The sequence below is a fragment of the Saccopteryx leptura genome, chromosome 3 (genome assembly GCF_036850995.1).
Source record: "Saccopteryx leptura isolate mSacLep1 chromosome 3, mSacLep1_pri_phased_curated, whole genome shotgun sequence".
NCBI lineage: Eukaryota > Metazoa > Chordata > Mammalia > Chiroptera > Emballonuridae > Saccopteryx > Saccopteryx leptura.
In genome coordinates, this window is record NC_089505.1 from 102502880 (window position 1) to 102518161 (window position 15282).

Genomic DNA, 15282 nt, shown 5'->3' on the forward strand with positions numbered 1-15282 from the left:
ATGGATAGGATTGAGATTTTGTGTAGGGTTAGTTTAGGTTTAGGGATGAGTTTAGGTATAAGGTTAGGGTTTCACTTAGTGGTAGAAATTAGATTAGTGTTTAGATTAGGTATGATTTAGTGTTAGAGTTAGGGTTAGGTTTATGTTGAGCTCAGATACATGGTTAGAGTTTGGAAAATTAAGGTTACACTTAGATTTCAGGTTAGGGATAGGAAATATAAAAAAGAATTACTTGGAGATCTTGTTAAAAATGCAGGTTCAGGCCCTAGCTGGTTTGCTCAGTGGATAGAGTGTTGGCCTGGCGTGCGGACCTCCGAGGTTCAATTCCTGGTCAGGGCTTACATGAGAAGTAACCATCTGCTCTCTTCCCCTCCCACCCTTTTCTCTCTCTTCCCCTCTCACAGCTAGTGGCATAATTGGTTCGAGCATTGGCCCTGGGCACTGAGGATAGCTCTTGGTGGTCTGAGTGTTGGCCTCAGGCTCTGAGGATAGCTCAGCCCCAGATGGGGGTTGCTGGGTGGATCCCGGTTAGAGTGCATGCTTGCATGCTGGTATTTGTCTATCTCCCCTTCTCTCACTTAAAAAAATAATAATAATAATGCAACCTGACAAGGCTGTGGTGCAGTGAATAGAGCGTTGGACTGGGACGCAGAGGACCCAGGTTCAAGACCCTGAGGTCACCGGCTTGAGCACTGGCTTGCCAGCTTGAGCACGAGGTTGCCGGCTTAAGTTTAGGATCATAGACATGGCCCCATAGTCACTGACTTGAGCCCAAGGTCGCTGGCTTGAGCAAGGGGTCATTCACTTTGCTGTGGCTCCCCTAGTCAAGGCACATATGAGAAAGCAATCAATAAACAACTAAGGAGTTACAATGAAGAATTGATGCTTCTCCTCTCTCTCCCTTCCTGTCTGTCTGTCCCTACCTGTCCCTCTTATTGTCTCTCTCTCTGTCTCTGTCACACACACACAAAAAAAGTGTAGATTCAGCCTGACTAGCGGTCACACAGTGGATTGAGCATTGGTCCAGGATGCTGAGGGCCCCGGTTTGAAACCTCGAGGTTGACGGCTAGAGCACAGAGCGTGGGGTTGCTGGTTTGAGTACAGGATCTTCAACATGATCCCAAGGTTGCTGGCTTGAGCCCAGGGTTGCTGGCTTGAGCCTAAGGTCACTGACTGGAGCAAGGGGACACTGGTTCAGTTTGAGCCCCCCTGTCAGCACATGTGAGAAGCAATCAGTAAACAAAGTGAAGCAACTATAAGTTGCTGCTTCTCATCTCTCTCCTCCCCCACCTTCCTGTCTCTCTCTTAAAACAAACAAACCAAAAACACCCAGTTTTATTCCCTGGTCGGGTTGATCAGTGGATAGAGCATAACATAGCATTGTCCCAGAGCACCAAGGTTGCAGGTTTGATCTGTCCAGTCAGGGCACATAGGAGAAGCAACCAATGAGCACACAATGAAGTGGAACAACGAGGTGATGCTTCTCTCTCTCTCTTGCTCTCAAATCAATGGAAAATAAATTATGATCAGACTTAAACTGTCATCTCACTTGGGAACCCTCAAATATCAATATCTGAATGTCTTATCTAGAAAAGAATCATCAGCCTCTCCCTGTTGGGACTTCTGGAAGCAGAAATGCTTTTAGCGTTTACGTTTTTTGTTTTTGTTTTGATTTTTAACTTATTAGGGCAAAACACTAGTTAACATAATTATACAGGTTTCAGGTGCCCAGTTCTATAATTTATCTCTGTACACAGTGTTTTTGTGCTCACCCCCCAACCCCCAGGTCAAGTCTTCGTCCATCACCATTTATGCCCCCATTAGCCTTTACGTTCTTAACACTGAGAACGAGATTAGCTTTATCTTAACACTGAGAACAAGATTAGCTTTAGAGTGCCACAGTTCTGTACAGTGGTTTTCAACCTTTTTACACTTGGGGACCAGTGAAATTAGGAGAATTATTTTAGGGACCTCTAAGACAGAAATCACTCTGGGCATTAGCAAAATCATTAAAATCATTGGGTCTATAATCTCCATACAACATTAGGGCGGAAACTCTTTCGCAGGCTGGCATGACACTTTTGGCGGGCCAGTCTGCAGACCAGCAGTTACAAAACACTAATGTACATTGATTTTTAAAAATATTTTTCTGATACACATAGGTTATTTTATTTTATTTTATTTTTTTTACAGAGACAGAGAGTGAGTCAGAGAGAGGGATAGATAGGGACAGACAGACAGGAACGGAGAGAGATGAGAAGCATCAATCATTAGTTTTTCGTCGCGACACCTTAGTTGTTTATTGATTGCTTTCTCATATGTGCCTTGACCACGGGCCTTCAGCAGACTGAGTAACCCCTTGGTCGAGCCAGTGACCTTGGGTCCAAGCTGGTGAGCTTTTTTGCTCAAACCAGATGAGCCTGCACTCAAGCTGGCGACTTCGGGGTCTTGAACCTGGGTCCTCGGCATCCCAGTCCGACTGCACCACCGCCTGGTCAGGCACTGTACATCGATTTTTACTTCTGTTTATTTTCAATCCAGTGCTTCACCCTCTCTACTGTGATGGATATCCCTCAGTCTGGAATTTCCCTCATTTGATTTCTCCAGAGGCTAAATCTCCAGTTTCTTGTTGGGGAAACCTAGGGTGAGGGTGGTATCCAGCTATATGTATATAGACTTGTAGTAAATCCCTATTTTTCAGGTTTGTAGCTGGTAACCTGCCTCAGGGCTACCTGGTGCCTTGAGTACAGAGGTTAATTCAGAGTTGGTTATCAGCATTTTAAATAAGCTTCCCAGATGATTCTGCTGCATATTAAAATGTAAGAATCACTGATTTTGAAGTTGAAGAGTACAGATTATACCTGAGGTAAAAGCTTTTCACTGATTTTCAGGGATTTCTTATACTATCTTATCTTTGTATTAAATTGGGCCTGTGCCTCCTCTTTGGCATCAGTAGATCTGTTTCATGGTTCTCTGCTTTCTCTTGCTTCTTCCAGCTTCCTTTTTCATAAGTCAGGAAATAAAAAAGCTGTACTAGTGGAGAGAAAAGTCTCCATTTAACAAATCTTGTTTTGAGTGCCTGCATTATGCAACCATTGTGCCATGTGTTAGGATATGAAAATGAGAAAAATGGACACATCCCTTCTTGTCAAGGAGTTTACAGTCTCATTAACCCTTCCAGATGATTGCGTAGCTTTATAGCATGTGTGGTATTTAGGGAAGAATGTGTTTCCTATTAACCAGAACAGACCAGACTAGTTGTATGTCTACAAGGAAGTTGTATATACTTCTCTGATTCAGTTCTGATGCACACTATCCAGAGTTAGCTTCAGGCTCCACAGGTTTAAGGGCATAGTCCCCAACAAGATGCCAACTGCAAGTTCTGGTTTCCCCCGGTCACTCATTCTTCTGACCAAGTGGCTATAAATCCAGGGGTTCCCACAAACCCATCAGGTTTATTAATTCACCAGAACAACTCAGAACTCTGGAAAGTGCTATACTTAGGATTACAGTTTTATTATAAAGGATACAAATCAGGACCAGCCAAATAAAGGCACACATAGGGCAAGTCCTGAAAGAAGGGGTCCTCTGTGCTTTCTTGTGGAATGAGCGCATGTCACCCTACTAGCACATCCTGTGCTCAGATATGTTTTATTATGCAAAAGTTCTTGAGTGGCCCTGGCCGGTTGGCTCAGTGGTAGAGCGTCGGCCTGGCGTGCAGAAGTCCCAGGTTCGATTCCCGGCCAGGGCACACAGGAGAAGCGCCCATCTGCTTCTCCACCCCCCCCCCCTCCTTCCTCTCTGTCTCTCTCTTCCCCTCCCGCAGCTAAGGCTCCATTGGAGCAAAGATGGCCCGGGTGCTGGGGATGGCTCCTTGGCCTCTGCCTCAGGCGCTAGAGTGGCTCTGGTCGCAACAAAGCGACGCCCAGGATGGGCAGAGCATCGCCCCCTGGTGGGCAGAGCTTCGCCCCTGGTGGGTGTGCCGGGTGGATCCCGGTCGGGCGCATGCGGGAGTCTGTCTGACTGTCTCTCCCTGTTTCCAGCTTCAGAAAAATACAAAAAAAAAAAAAAAGTTCTTGAGTAAGTTTAGAAAACTGCTCAGGGAGCCCTCCTTCCTTGCTCTTGATTGGAAAGTTCTGGTATGTTCACTCTGCGGTTAATGCCCTAATTTCAGATGGCAGAATTTGATCAGCTTCTTGCCTTCATTGCAGTAGAACAACATTTAAGCACTAAGAGCAGAGACAATGGTCAGTTTGAAAAAAGCTAATGTTCAGGGTCCTAGAGGAGTAAATAGAGACAGAGTCTTGACATTCCTTTCTTTAGGTCAAGGGTCGTGATAAACATATCAATAATTTGAAAAAGAAATGTCAGAAGGAGTCAGAACAGAACCGGGAGAAGCAGCAGCGTATTGAGACCTTGGAGCGCTACCTGGCTGACCTGCCTACCCTGGAAGACCATCAGAAGCAGAGTCAGCAGGTAGCAGCAATATTTGGGCATACCTGGGGCAAGCAGGGGGTGGCCAAGCCAGGGGGACTTTCTCAGCCTCTGCTGTCTGCAGTTACCCTGTGGTTTCCTGCAAGGAAAATCTCAAGTCATGTCAAAACTCACTCACATCCATCATATTTACAACTGGGATATAAACTTTTTGAGATACCCAGTCTTTTTTGGTTTATTGACCTAAGAATGGGATCCTGTCTCTCAGCTTAAGGATTCTGAGTTGAAAAGCACAGAGCTGCAGGAGAGAGTGACTGAGCTGGAGAGATTGCTGGAGGAGACCCAGGCAGCCTGCAGGGAGAAGGAGGCTCAGCTGGAAAGTCTGCGACAGAGAGAAGCAGAATTCTCCACTAGACAGAGGTAAAGAGCCCTGTGGGGTTGAGGAAAGAAGTAGAGAACTAGGTTCTGGTCCTCGCCTCCCCACTCCCTACCTGTGTGACTCCTCAAATTACTTTACCTCTCCGGGCTTCATTTTGTTTGGATTGTGAGTTATAGAAAAGTGTGTATGGGCAAGGCATATGTCTTTGAGATGGAGTGTGGAGGATGTAACGGTCCAGAGGGAGCTTGTCATTGTATCCTTTGGAAGGATCCAACTCATTGCCTGCCATAATAATAACAATGGATAATCCTTGAGTATTTATGTGTTGAATGAATGGAAGCACTTTATAAACTGGGAAATTAATTGTCTGTATATTTGCAAAACTAGATCCTGGTACTGAGAACTGGGGTTTAACCACGTTTTAAACCCTGTAAAGCTAAAGCCTACCAGCAGCATCTGTTTCTCTTCAGCCCTAGGGATTGCTCTCAATTGCCACAAAAGGTTCTGAGAGCAAAACAGGATGCCATAATGTACTCTCACGGTGTCTTGGGAGCCTCCTCCATATTAATAGCAGTTTCTGAAAATGTGAGGCTGTGTTTCAGTAGCCTCTTGGACCAAATCCAGTTTCTAATGGGATGGATTGGATTTCTATCCCATATTCAACCACAGTGAGCGTGTTGTTTATCTTAGCAGATGGGCCATGATGAGAGTGATTGTGGGGATCCATTGGAGGAGACCATTGTTTGGAGTCAAAAGGTTAGGGACAGAATTGACTCTGCCTCAAACTATGTGTGCCAAGAAAAAAGTTTTTGTATTTTACAAAATTCTACAGTATACATGTCTAACATATATTTAAATACATGTGATGAATGTTTATTTTTAGATATCAAAACAAATAAAAGAGCCTTTGGCAGGTGGCCATTGTATAGATGTTGACCTCTAGGGAAGGAAACTAATATAGACTGAGCAGCTTCTGTGTGGCTCACCTGACATTACAACAGACCTAACATTATCCTCAGCTGTGGCTCAGAAGAGCCGTGTTTTTGCCCCAAAACACACAGTAAATAGCAGTTCAGGAGTCAAAGCCACATCTCTCTGACTTCAGACTCTTGAAGAGGCTGCTGTCTTTCAGCCTGCAAGATAAGCAGTGTGTGGAGGCCCATGGAGAAGCCCCAGCCCAACAGGAAGAAGGTCCAAAAGTGGAAGTGGAGTCCTGGCAGAAGGAATGTGATTCCCTCCGAAAGGTGACTGCAGGAATCCAGGCTGTAATGGGCGTGTGCTGAGAGGAAAGGGAAAATTGTGTATTGGGAAGGAATCATGAATTACTGGCCCTGGGTCATGGAAGATGTGGTACCTGAGCTTTTCCCTCTTTTCCAAGAAGTCATGCCTGCATAATAACTTTGCATTTTAGATATTCATCCTTATGACAGGCAAGCAAAGTGAGGGGAAGACATGCCTCGAATGTTCAGACTAGATGCTCCAGCATGGTGCACTGAAGCATGGTGCACTTCATTCATGGCTCAGGCCCTGTGTAGAACCTCTTACACTGGGCAGAGATCTCACCATTGAGATCTTCAGCAGAGAAGGAGGAACCCAGGGCCTGCTGGTGAGACTGGTCACAGATCAGCAAAAGAGAAAACACAGAAATAGTTCAGAAAATACTTGAGGTCTCAAAGGATAGAAAACTGGGCCTGTTTAACTTCTCTCCTTGAACAGTCAGTGTGATGAAAGCTATAAGTGCTGTAACAACCATCACTGCTCTGGATATGGCGGGCTTTATTATACTGAATTTTAGTCATTTTGGTAAAGCAAAGAATAAGAGTGTATGCTGGCTATATATAAAGTTAATTCCAGGCCTGACAAGGCTATGGTGCAGTAGATAGAGTGTCAGCCTGGGATGCTAAGAACCCGGGGTCGAAACCCCGAGGTCATTGGCTTAAGGACGGGCTCACCAGCTTAAGCATGGGATCATAGATATGACCCTCCATGGTTGCTAGCTTGAAGCCCAAGGTCACTGGCTTGAGCCAAGGGTTACTTGCTCAGCTGGATGCCCCCAGTCAAGGCACATATGAGAAAGCAATCAATGAATATCTATGGTATCACAACTGTGAGTTGATGCTTCCCATCGCTCTCCCTTCCTGTTTGTTCCTTTCTTCTCACACTAAAAAAAAAAAAAGTTAATTCTACTGACCTGCAGTCATCAGGGTAAGGGTGTCTCCCCCAGTATTGGTCATAAGTCCACACCACAATTTTTTTTTTGTGACTGGAGCACAGGAGTGTGAGTCTGGTTAGCCAGGATAGGGAATCTGGGTTATGTTTCTATAGGTAGAGCTAAGTTGTCTTCACCAGTTTCACTGTTGACTGGCTATAGCCAGTAGAGCTAATAGCTGGACTACAGGTCCTAGTGTAGCCTCTTGCCCTCTTGTCCTTACCTCAACATCAATCTGTGCTTACAGTCTTCCTTGATAACTTTGCCTTCCAGATTGTGGAGAAGCAACAGCAGAAGATAGATCAGTTGCATTCACAAGAACAGGTGAGCTGGAGTCCTTGGGGCATGGTGGGTAGGACTTAATGATGGAATCTCGAGCGTTTGACCAGTGCTCTGTTGTGTTCTCTTCATGTAGTTTGCTCAGTGTTAGGAATACAAGAATGAGACACACAAAAATAAGAAGTTAATGAGACCCAATGAGTGCTTTAGCCTACAGTCTTATTGGGGAAGGGTTTCAGCACAGTACTGTGAGAGCAAAGTCCATGTTACCGTAGGGGAGCATAGAAGAGTTGGTGGGAGAGAGGGAGGTCAAGAGTTTCTGGAGGTCATGACCTTTGAAGGAAGAGAAGGAGGGTTTTGCACATGGAGCTGCAAGCAGTTTGATGATGTTGAAGTAGGATGGTGAATAGAGAACTGAGCAATGGGGGAGGCGGCTGTGTCTCTCCAATCAAGTTAGCTTTGATTCTTTAGGTAAGTGATGGCAGTCTACTATAGCATTTAATCACATGCACAACCAGTGCACTCAGCTCTGATGGAGGTATGAGAAGCAGGATGAGGTTCGATGGATTTTGAATTCAGATTGATGAAAGCTGAGGAGGGCCTTGGAAGTTCCTGGGTGACAGGCAGAGCAGAGAAGTCTGGGCAAAGGGGAAGAGGAGTGAGCAGCAGTATTGGAGCTGGAACCTTGGGGTGAAGGCCAGCCATTCTGAGTGTGGCTGGAATGAAGGTTGTATGGAGGGTCAAAAGAGATGGCTAGAAAAGTAGGTACCAGCCAGACTGGCCTGGAACACCCTCCTGAGCAAATGGCCTCTTAGTTTGTGCATGGTCACTGGCTATAGGAGGGCTTCAATCCGGACTGTTCTAAAATAATCTTTTCGCAGCAGTATGTGGACAGGGTAGGGCTTTTCCTATATAGTGCAGGCCAGAGTGATTTGGCCTGAGCCAGACTTGTCACCCCTGGTGTGTTTTCCTACCACTCCTGGCCATGGAATTTAGAGCCTGGAGCGGCAGGTGGCTCAGGAAGAAGAAACAAGCCAAGCCCTGAGAGAGGAGGCCCAGCGGAGGGAGACAGCCCTGCAGCAGCTGCGCACAGCAGTGAAGGAGGTGAGCAGCATCCACGCAGCCCGCCCTCCCAACCGGCACCTGCCTGGGCCCCCTGTGTGATCAGCTCAGCCCGCCCTCCCAACCGGCACCGCCTGAGCCCCCTGTGTGATCAGCTCGGCCTGCCCTCCCAACCGGCACCCGCCTGAGCCCCCTGTGTGATCAGCTCGGCCCGCCCTCCCAACCGGCATCCGCCTGAGCCCCCTGTGTGATCAGTGCGGCCCGCCCTCCCAACCGGCACCCGCCTGAGCCCCCTGTGTGATCAGCTCGGCCCGCCCTCCCAACCAGCACCCGCCTGAGCCCCCTGTGTGATCAGCGCGGCCCGCCCTCCCAACCGGCACCCGCCTGAGCCCCCTGTGTGATCAGTGCGGCCCGCCTTCCCAACCGGCACCTGCCTGAGCCCCCTGTGTGATCAGTGCGGCCCGCCCTCCCAACCGGCACCTGCCTGAGCCCCCTGTGTGATCAGTGCGGCCCGCCCTCCCAACCGGCACCTGCCTGAGCCCCCTGTGTGATCAGCGCGGCTTGCCCTCCCAGCCGGCACCCGCCTGAGCCCCCTGTGTGATCAGCGCGGCTTGCCCTCCCAGCCGGCACCCGCCTGAGCCCCCTGTGTGATCAGCGCGGCTTGCCCTCCCAGCCGGCACCCGCCTGAGCCCCCTGTGTGATCAGTGTGGCCTGCCCTCCCAACCGGCACCCGCCTGAGCCCCCTAGGTGATCAGTGTGGCCTGCCCTCCCAACCGGCACCTGCCTGAGCCCCCTGTGTGATCAGTGTGGCCTGCCCTCCCAACCGGCACCCGCCTGAGCCCCCTAGGTGATCAGTGTGGCCTGCCCTCCCAACCGGCACCTGCCTGAGCCCCCTGTGTGAAAGGGGCCTGCTGAGGGTTATTTGGCAGAGGAAGGACCATTACATCATCCTTTATATTAAAGGTCCTAAGCCTGTCTTAGAGTGGCCGTAATTACGTCCCTAACTACGTAATTGTGTGTGGAAAGTCATGCTCTCCCCCCTTGTCCTGCAGCCGCAGATTTGTGTGGTTGGGAAGGGAAGGGTTTGGGAAGGCTGAGGGTTTGGTGGTCCTCAGGAAGTAAACAGCTGTCATCAGGGGACAGCCAAGTTCACTGGCCAGGTGCCTAGGAACAAGTCTCCCAGAGCAAGGATTGTCACATGGCTTAGTGTGGGTGAAAGGCTGGGACTGGAGAAGGAACTCTCTATTCAGTGTCTTTAAAATAGACTAGGAGAGAGGGAGGGAGGGAGGGAGAATAGGTATGCTGTTCAGGGTGGGGGAGGACACAGGTGTATGGGAATAACTATTCTTACGTAGTAAAGCCCAGTTTCATAGAAGGGTACGTTCCAGCACTGTCTCCTCCGGGTCCCCAGCTCCCCACCCAGTGGCCACTAGCTGTCATATTGTCTTTATTGCTTCCTTTATTCCTCTGACACACACTGATCAGACTGGCTGGTGGCCACTTTTGTCAGGGTGGCAGGGAGAGATTGAAACCAGTGTCTTCTCAGATTTCACGGTTCACGTTAAGCCTTCTCTAATAGCCTGGCTAACAGAGTTGGCCGAGGGATGCTTCAGATAGAGTTCCGAGGGGTGGGAGGATCTTCTCTGGTTCCTGAACAGAAACCTGGTGGCTGGTGACTCAGAGTCTGCTGGGGAGTGGTTTCCTCTCGGTGCGGGAGCCCTGTGGGCCCAGCCTACCAGGAGGAACTAGGCCTGGTGTGGGAAGGGGTGGAGAGGGGGGGTGTCACCTGACTCACAGTCTCCCTTCACACACACATGCACGGATCCACCTTGGGTGCAGACACAGTGCTTTTCCCTGGCTCCAGGTTAATGTGTTTGCCCTCCTTCCACTCAGCTTTCCGCACAGAACCAGGACCTGATTGAAAAGAACCTAACGCTCCAGGAAAACCTGCGCCAAGCTCAGCCAGGGGCCCCATCCTCACCAGACATGGCCCAGCTGGCATCTGAGCTGCACCAGGAGCTAGCCAGTTGTCTTCAAGACCTGCAGGCTGTCTGCAGCGTGGTGACGCAGAGGGCCCAGGGCCACGACCCCAATCTCTCCCTGCTCCTGGGCATTCACTGTGAGTCCTCAGGCCGTGTGGGACCCAGGAGAGAGTAGTTCCAGTCTCCTCTCCCCCTCATCCAGCTTTCCCATCTAGAGCAATGTGTGAACAGGGCTGTGGAGGTCTGATCACTGACCTTCGAGAGTTTATGTGTTTCTCAGAGTAAATGTTCAGTAAATCTATTTTGGAAATAGGCATCTTTATGGGGTACCTGGGTGCAAGACAACCAAAAAGTGGCCCTTAGGCAGCAAGTTTTCAGCCCACTGTCCCTAGCTGCTTTTGTAAAAGTACCTTGTCTCAAGACCATGGGCCTCAAGGTACTGACTGTGCATACTGTGCCCTCCACTGAAAGCATCCCTTGACTAACATTCTCTCAAAATGCTCTCCTCGCCAGCTGCACAGCACCCAGGGACTCCGCTAGATTTACAGAAGCCGGATGTAATCAGGAGGAAACTAGAAGAGGTTCAACAGCTGCGCCATGACATTGAGGATTTAAGGACCACCATGTCAGATAGATACGCCCAGGATATGGGAGAAAACTGTGTCACACAGTGAGGAATGCTGGGCATGGGACAGGCTATATTCCCCAAGGGAGGATCTGGTCTCCTGAGAGCCCAGTCCAGCAGGTCCTGCCCTGACAACCTCTTGCCTCCTGTTTGCTGCTATTCCCAGAGAGAAGGTGTGGAAAGGAGGTAAGAGCCTGCATCTGGGGCTGAGGGCTGACTAGGGAACTGTGCCTGCCCTGTTGCGCACTGGCTTTGCCTTGTTGGATTGCATATGTCCTGTCATTCTGATTCACCCTTTGAGGGTGAGTTACTAATTAACTTTTGCAGGTCACCTGATAAATCCTCAGACTGTTCCTAGCCCCAGGCTGACGTCAGAGACAAACGGGCTGCTCACCTCCCTTCTCCATCCTTTGGGGGGATCCACACTTATTCCCACTGCATACCATGGTCCTGCTCTTCCCCAGAGTTCACCAGAGGGGTCTGGAAAGGCTGTGTACCAATACCGATGGCCATTTAAGCATTCTCAGGCCCCCCCAGGTGCCAGCCTTCCTGGGAGCTGAGCGGGCTTCCTGGGTTTACTTGGGCGCAGTCCTACTGCTTTCTCAGGGCTCTTGTTCTCACAGACACCTCAGGGTGATCAGCTCTTAGCAAAGAACCTGCTAGAATTGGGGGTCTAGGGCTTAGAGCCAGGGCTCCTTCCTCTGTGCCATTTTACAGGAGACCCCTCTCCAGCTATCCTGTGGCCTTGGGGCCCTGGCCATATGGTTAGCACAACCCCCTGCTTCTTTATTCTCAGGCCATCCAGGTTGCCCCCTTTTTGGACTTCTTCTCCTTTTTGGTTCCGAGTTTAGGCAGGATTTCCCTCCAGAATACCACGGGTCACCTGTCAAGCTGCTCACCCCCTCACCCTGGGGCTGGGGCCAGTGCCCAGCCCTGATTTGTGCCTCTCTTGTGTTTGGGGGCAGGGGTCCCTTTCCTGCTCTGGGCTCCTTGAGAGTTCAGAGTATCTAGTACTGGTTAGCTCTAAGGTATAGCTTTTAGTCTTTTCTGGATTTTTAAAATTTGTTTCTCTGGGGTTTTTCGAACCTCTGCTTTGTTTTCTGTTGCCTCCTCATTTAGGGAGCATCTCTCAGCTGTTTGTATCTGGTTGCTGGGCTGGCCCCCGGCTGCCTCTAGAGCTGGAGCCAGGCCAAGCCAAAGCCACGTGTAGGTATGAGGAGTGCTGTGCAGTTCAGGAGCCTAGTCAGCCACCATGAGATTCTTACTAAGCTTTTGGGCTGTGGGGGAAGTGTCCTAGACCTCACTCCTGGTCCTGAATAAGACTCCTTAAGTGTTTTTACAAGTTGTGTTTTATTTATGGAGTTACTTATCCCTTCCATTCAGAGCAGCCCCACCCAGCCGTCCCCACAGCCTCTGGGCTCCTGCCTCCTGAAAGCAGAACCGGCTGGTTGGCCTCCACCCTGTGTTGGCAGCCCAGCCACCATGCTCACGGGTATTTTTCTTCATAAAGTTTATAAGCAGTTATTTATATGAATTCTTGTTATGTCAACTGGTTTGTATTGCCTATTTTCATTACAAAATAAAAATTTTAACAGACTCCTCAGTTTTCCATTGCCTTCTATCACCCCACTATCCCCTACTCCACCCCTTATATTTTGGCTTGTTGAAGCCAAAGCCTGGGAGTTTAGCCAAGTTCCCCAGACAGCAAGGAGGGACCTTTGGCAGGTCCATTCTCATGTCTGTATCTCTACTTCTGCTCCCCTATTGTTCTATAGGGAAAGTCAGATTTCTTCCCACACCACTCTATTGGGCGAAGCTGCCCGGAGTCTTACAGCAAAGTTACCATTGTAAAGTTTCAGTAGTCCTCTGAGAGGAAGTCGGCTGCCCATGGGTGCTGGGAGGAAGTGGCTTCCCCAGAGCAAGGCAGGGCGCTGTCTGCTTCAGAGACCTAGGGTTGTCTTCCTGGGGCACTCTCCAAGCTGTGGACCTGGGGGGACTTCTGAGGGGTGTCATGTCCAACCCCAGACAGCTTCCAGAGTTGGGGTACTCTACCTGAATCCCCTGAATTTTTGCTGACAATAGGAGTAGTTTTGGAGTGCCCTATGCAAACAAGCTGGTGTTGAGCTGGGGCCACCCCCAGACCAGCTAGCTCTGGGTCTTTAACAAGGAGTCCCCATCCTTTCCAGAGCTAGCAACCTCTTTCTTACCTTGGCCTTCATCAGGCTCCGTAGGAGTGTGGCCCTACCCCTTGCCACCACCCTTCCTGGTCTAAACCTGCAGGAGTGCACAGGAACGTTGGGGAAAATATTTAAGCAGAGGCTGTCTCCGTTTTGGTGTGCCTCCTATCCCAAGGGGCTAGCCATATGTCCCCTAGTAGGGTCGGGGGTTGGATCCTTTGGAGCTAGGTTCTCTAGTTTGGGAACTTTAGGGGTAAAAACAGCCTTCAAAATTAAAATCCCGGAGCCGAGTCGAGCTGCGCTGCACTGAGCTATCGCGGCACAGGGGTGGGTAGTTAGTTGGGTTGCAGGACACCTGGGCTGCGGAGGCGGAGGCAGCCTTTGCCAAACCCTCTCCCTTGCCCCCCGCCCCAGCCTTTACAGCCATTGGGTCTCTCCCCGGCCTCACACTGAAGCCAGAGAGAAGGGCCAAAGAAAGCAGCTCCGCGTGGGACGGGGTCCCGGGCGCTCGGCCCTGAGGGGGAGGGGAGGGATCTGCTGCTTGCGGGGAGGGGTAGCACAGGCCCCGCCCCGCCCCTGCCCGCGCTGCCCATTGGTCCCGAGAGCGGTGACTCGCGAGTTGAGCAGGAAGGAAACCGCTCCCGAGAGCGGCGTCGTCGTCTCCAGGCCGTGCAGCTGTAGCTACCGCCCGCTCGACCGCCAGTCCGTCCACCCGCAGCATGAGTGGCCTGCGCGTCTACAGTACGTCGGTCACCGGATCCCGCGAAGTGAGTGCATGCCCGCGGCCCACGCTGGGGGAGAGTGTGGGCGCCCGGACCCGCCCCCAGGGCGAGGGTGGGGCGGGGGCTGCAAGAGAGATGCGGGGCGGCCTCCTGGGTCGGGTCCCACGAGGGGGCCCCCGCGGCTTCACCCTTACCCTCTTCATCGGGCACCCTGGGGCCTCAACAGCCCCAGCATGAACTGCCCACGCCCATCCTCTGTACTCCCACTACAGGACGACCCAGACCGCGTCCTTACCTTGCCCTTCCTTCTCCACCGGGTGTGTGAACCAGGGTTGGGTGGCCCGTTGCTCAGCCCTCCCTATCGCTGAGTTCCTGGCTCTGCCCACCCTGAATTTCATCCCACTTCCCTTTATTCTGACTCCCTTCGCCATGGTTGGTGGTCCCTCTCTCATCCTACACCACCGCAAGCCTGACTCATTCTCAAAAGTCCTACCGGCCAGAACCCTTCCCCAGGTTGTGGAGTGGGACGGAGACCAGAGTTCCTGGCCACAGCCCGTGGGCCCAGGGTTCCCCTCTAAGCCCTTCAGCCTGCTCACTAAACTCTGCCTGCCCTCTGCCCCCAGATCAAATCCCAGCAGAGCGAGGTGACCCGCATCCTGGATGGGAAGCGCATCCAGTACCAGCTAGTGGACATTTCCCAGGACAACGCCCTGCGGGATGAGATGCGAGCTTTGGCAGGCAACCCCAAGGCCACCCCACCCCAGATTGTCAACGGAGATCAGTACTGTGGGGTATGAGCCTGGGGATTGAGGGTAGGGAAGTGTGTAGAGGACTCAGGCCAGAGCCACACCTGAGGCAGCCCCAGCACTCAGGTGACCACCTCTCTCATCCCCTCCCCCAGGACTATGAGCTCTTTGTGGAGGCTGTGGAACAAAACACGCTGCAGGAGTTCCTGAAACTGGCCTGAGGCGGGCCCAAGCCGGCCAACTGCACTCCGTCACCGCATTCCCCCAGCCCCCAGCCACTGTGGGCCATGAAGGACCTTGTGACCAACTCCTTGTTATTCCTAACCTTCTGATCTTCGAGCCCCGCCCCCCAACCCAAGATTCTCCTTCTCCTCCCTCTAACTGTAGCCCCCTCTCCTCCATTCAGAGGCAACATTCCTTAGCCAGTAGCCTCAGAAATTGTCTTAAGCAACAACCCAAGTGCTGGCTGTCTCAGCCTGGCCCTGGGGCTGCCACCCTGCCTGGCACAAGCTGATGGGCATCTTTGCTGGCTCCATTAGCCAGGGCTCTGCCAAAGGCCCCGCAATCCCCAACCCGGGAACACTCCAGAGACAATTAAATGTCCCATTCCATTGGTGCCTTGTTGTTTGGTATGGGCTAGACATCCTGAGTTCCTGCTTTGAGTGAG

The 15282-nt window shown here is 51.0% G+C and overlaps 2 protein-coding genes across 4 annotated transcripts in view; both read left to right on the plus strand.

Annotated features, from left to right (window-relative positions):
- The window catches only part of CEP85 (centrosomal protein 85), a 44234-nt gene extending 31667 nt beyond the window's left edge, over positions 1-12567 (plus strand). For all 3 annotated transcript variants that reach the window (XM_066375487.1, XM_066375488.1, XM_066375489.1), the window contains 7 exons: positions 4324-4476; positions 4703-4854; positions 5946-6057; positions 7296-7346; positions 8298-8405; positions 10257-10482; positions 10859-12567. In XM_066375487.1, the coding sequence (XP_066231584.1) occupies positions 4324-4476; positions 4703-4854; positions 5946-6057; positions 7296-7346; positions 8298-8405; positions 10257-10482; positions 10859-11019 (963 nt within the window). In that variant the 3' untranslated portion in view covers positions 11020-12567. The remainder of the gene's footprint in view (positions 1-4323; positions 4477-4702; positions 4855-5945; positions 6058-7295; positions 7347-8297; positions 8406-10256; positions 10483-10858) is intronic.
- Positions 12568-13757: 1190 nt separating this feature from the next.
- Positions 13758-15226, plus strand: SH3BGRL3 (SH3 domain binding glutamate rich protein like 3). Its single transcript, XM_066372063.1, has 3 exons — positions 13758-13914; positions 14493-14660; positions 14771-15226. Exons 1-3 carry the CDS (start codon positions 13867-13869, stop codon positions 14834-14836), a joined length of 282 nt encoding a protein of 93 aa, XP_066228160.1. The 5' UTR covers positions 13758-13866; the 3' UTR covers positions 14837-15226.
- Positions 15227-15282: the final 56 nt, after the last annotated feature.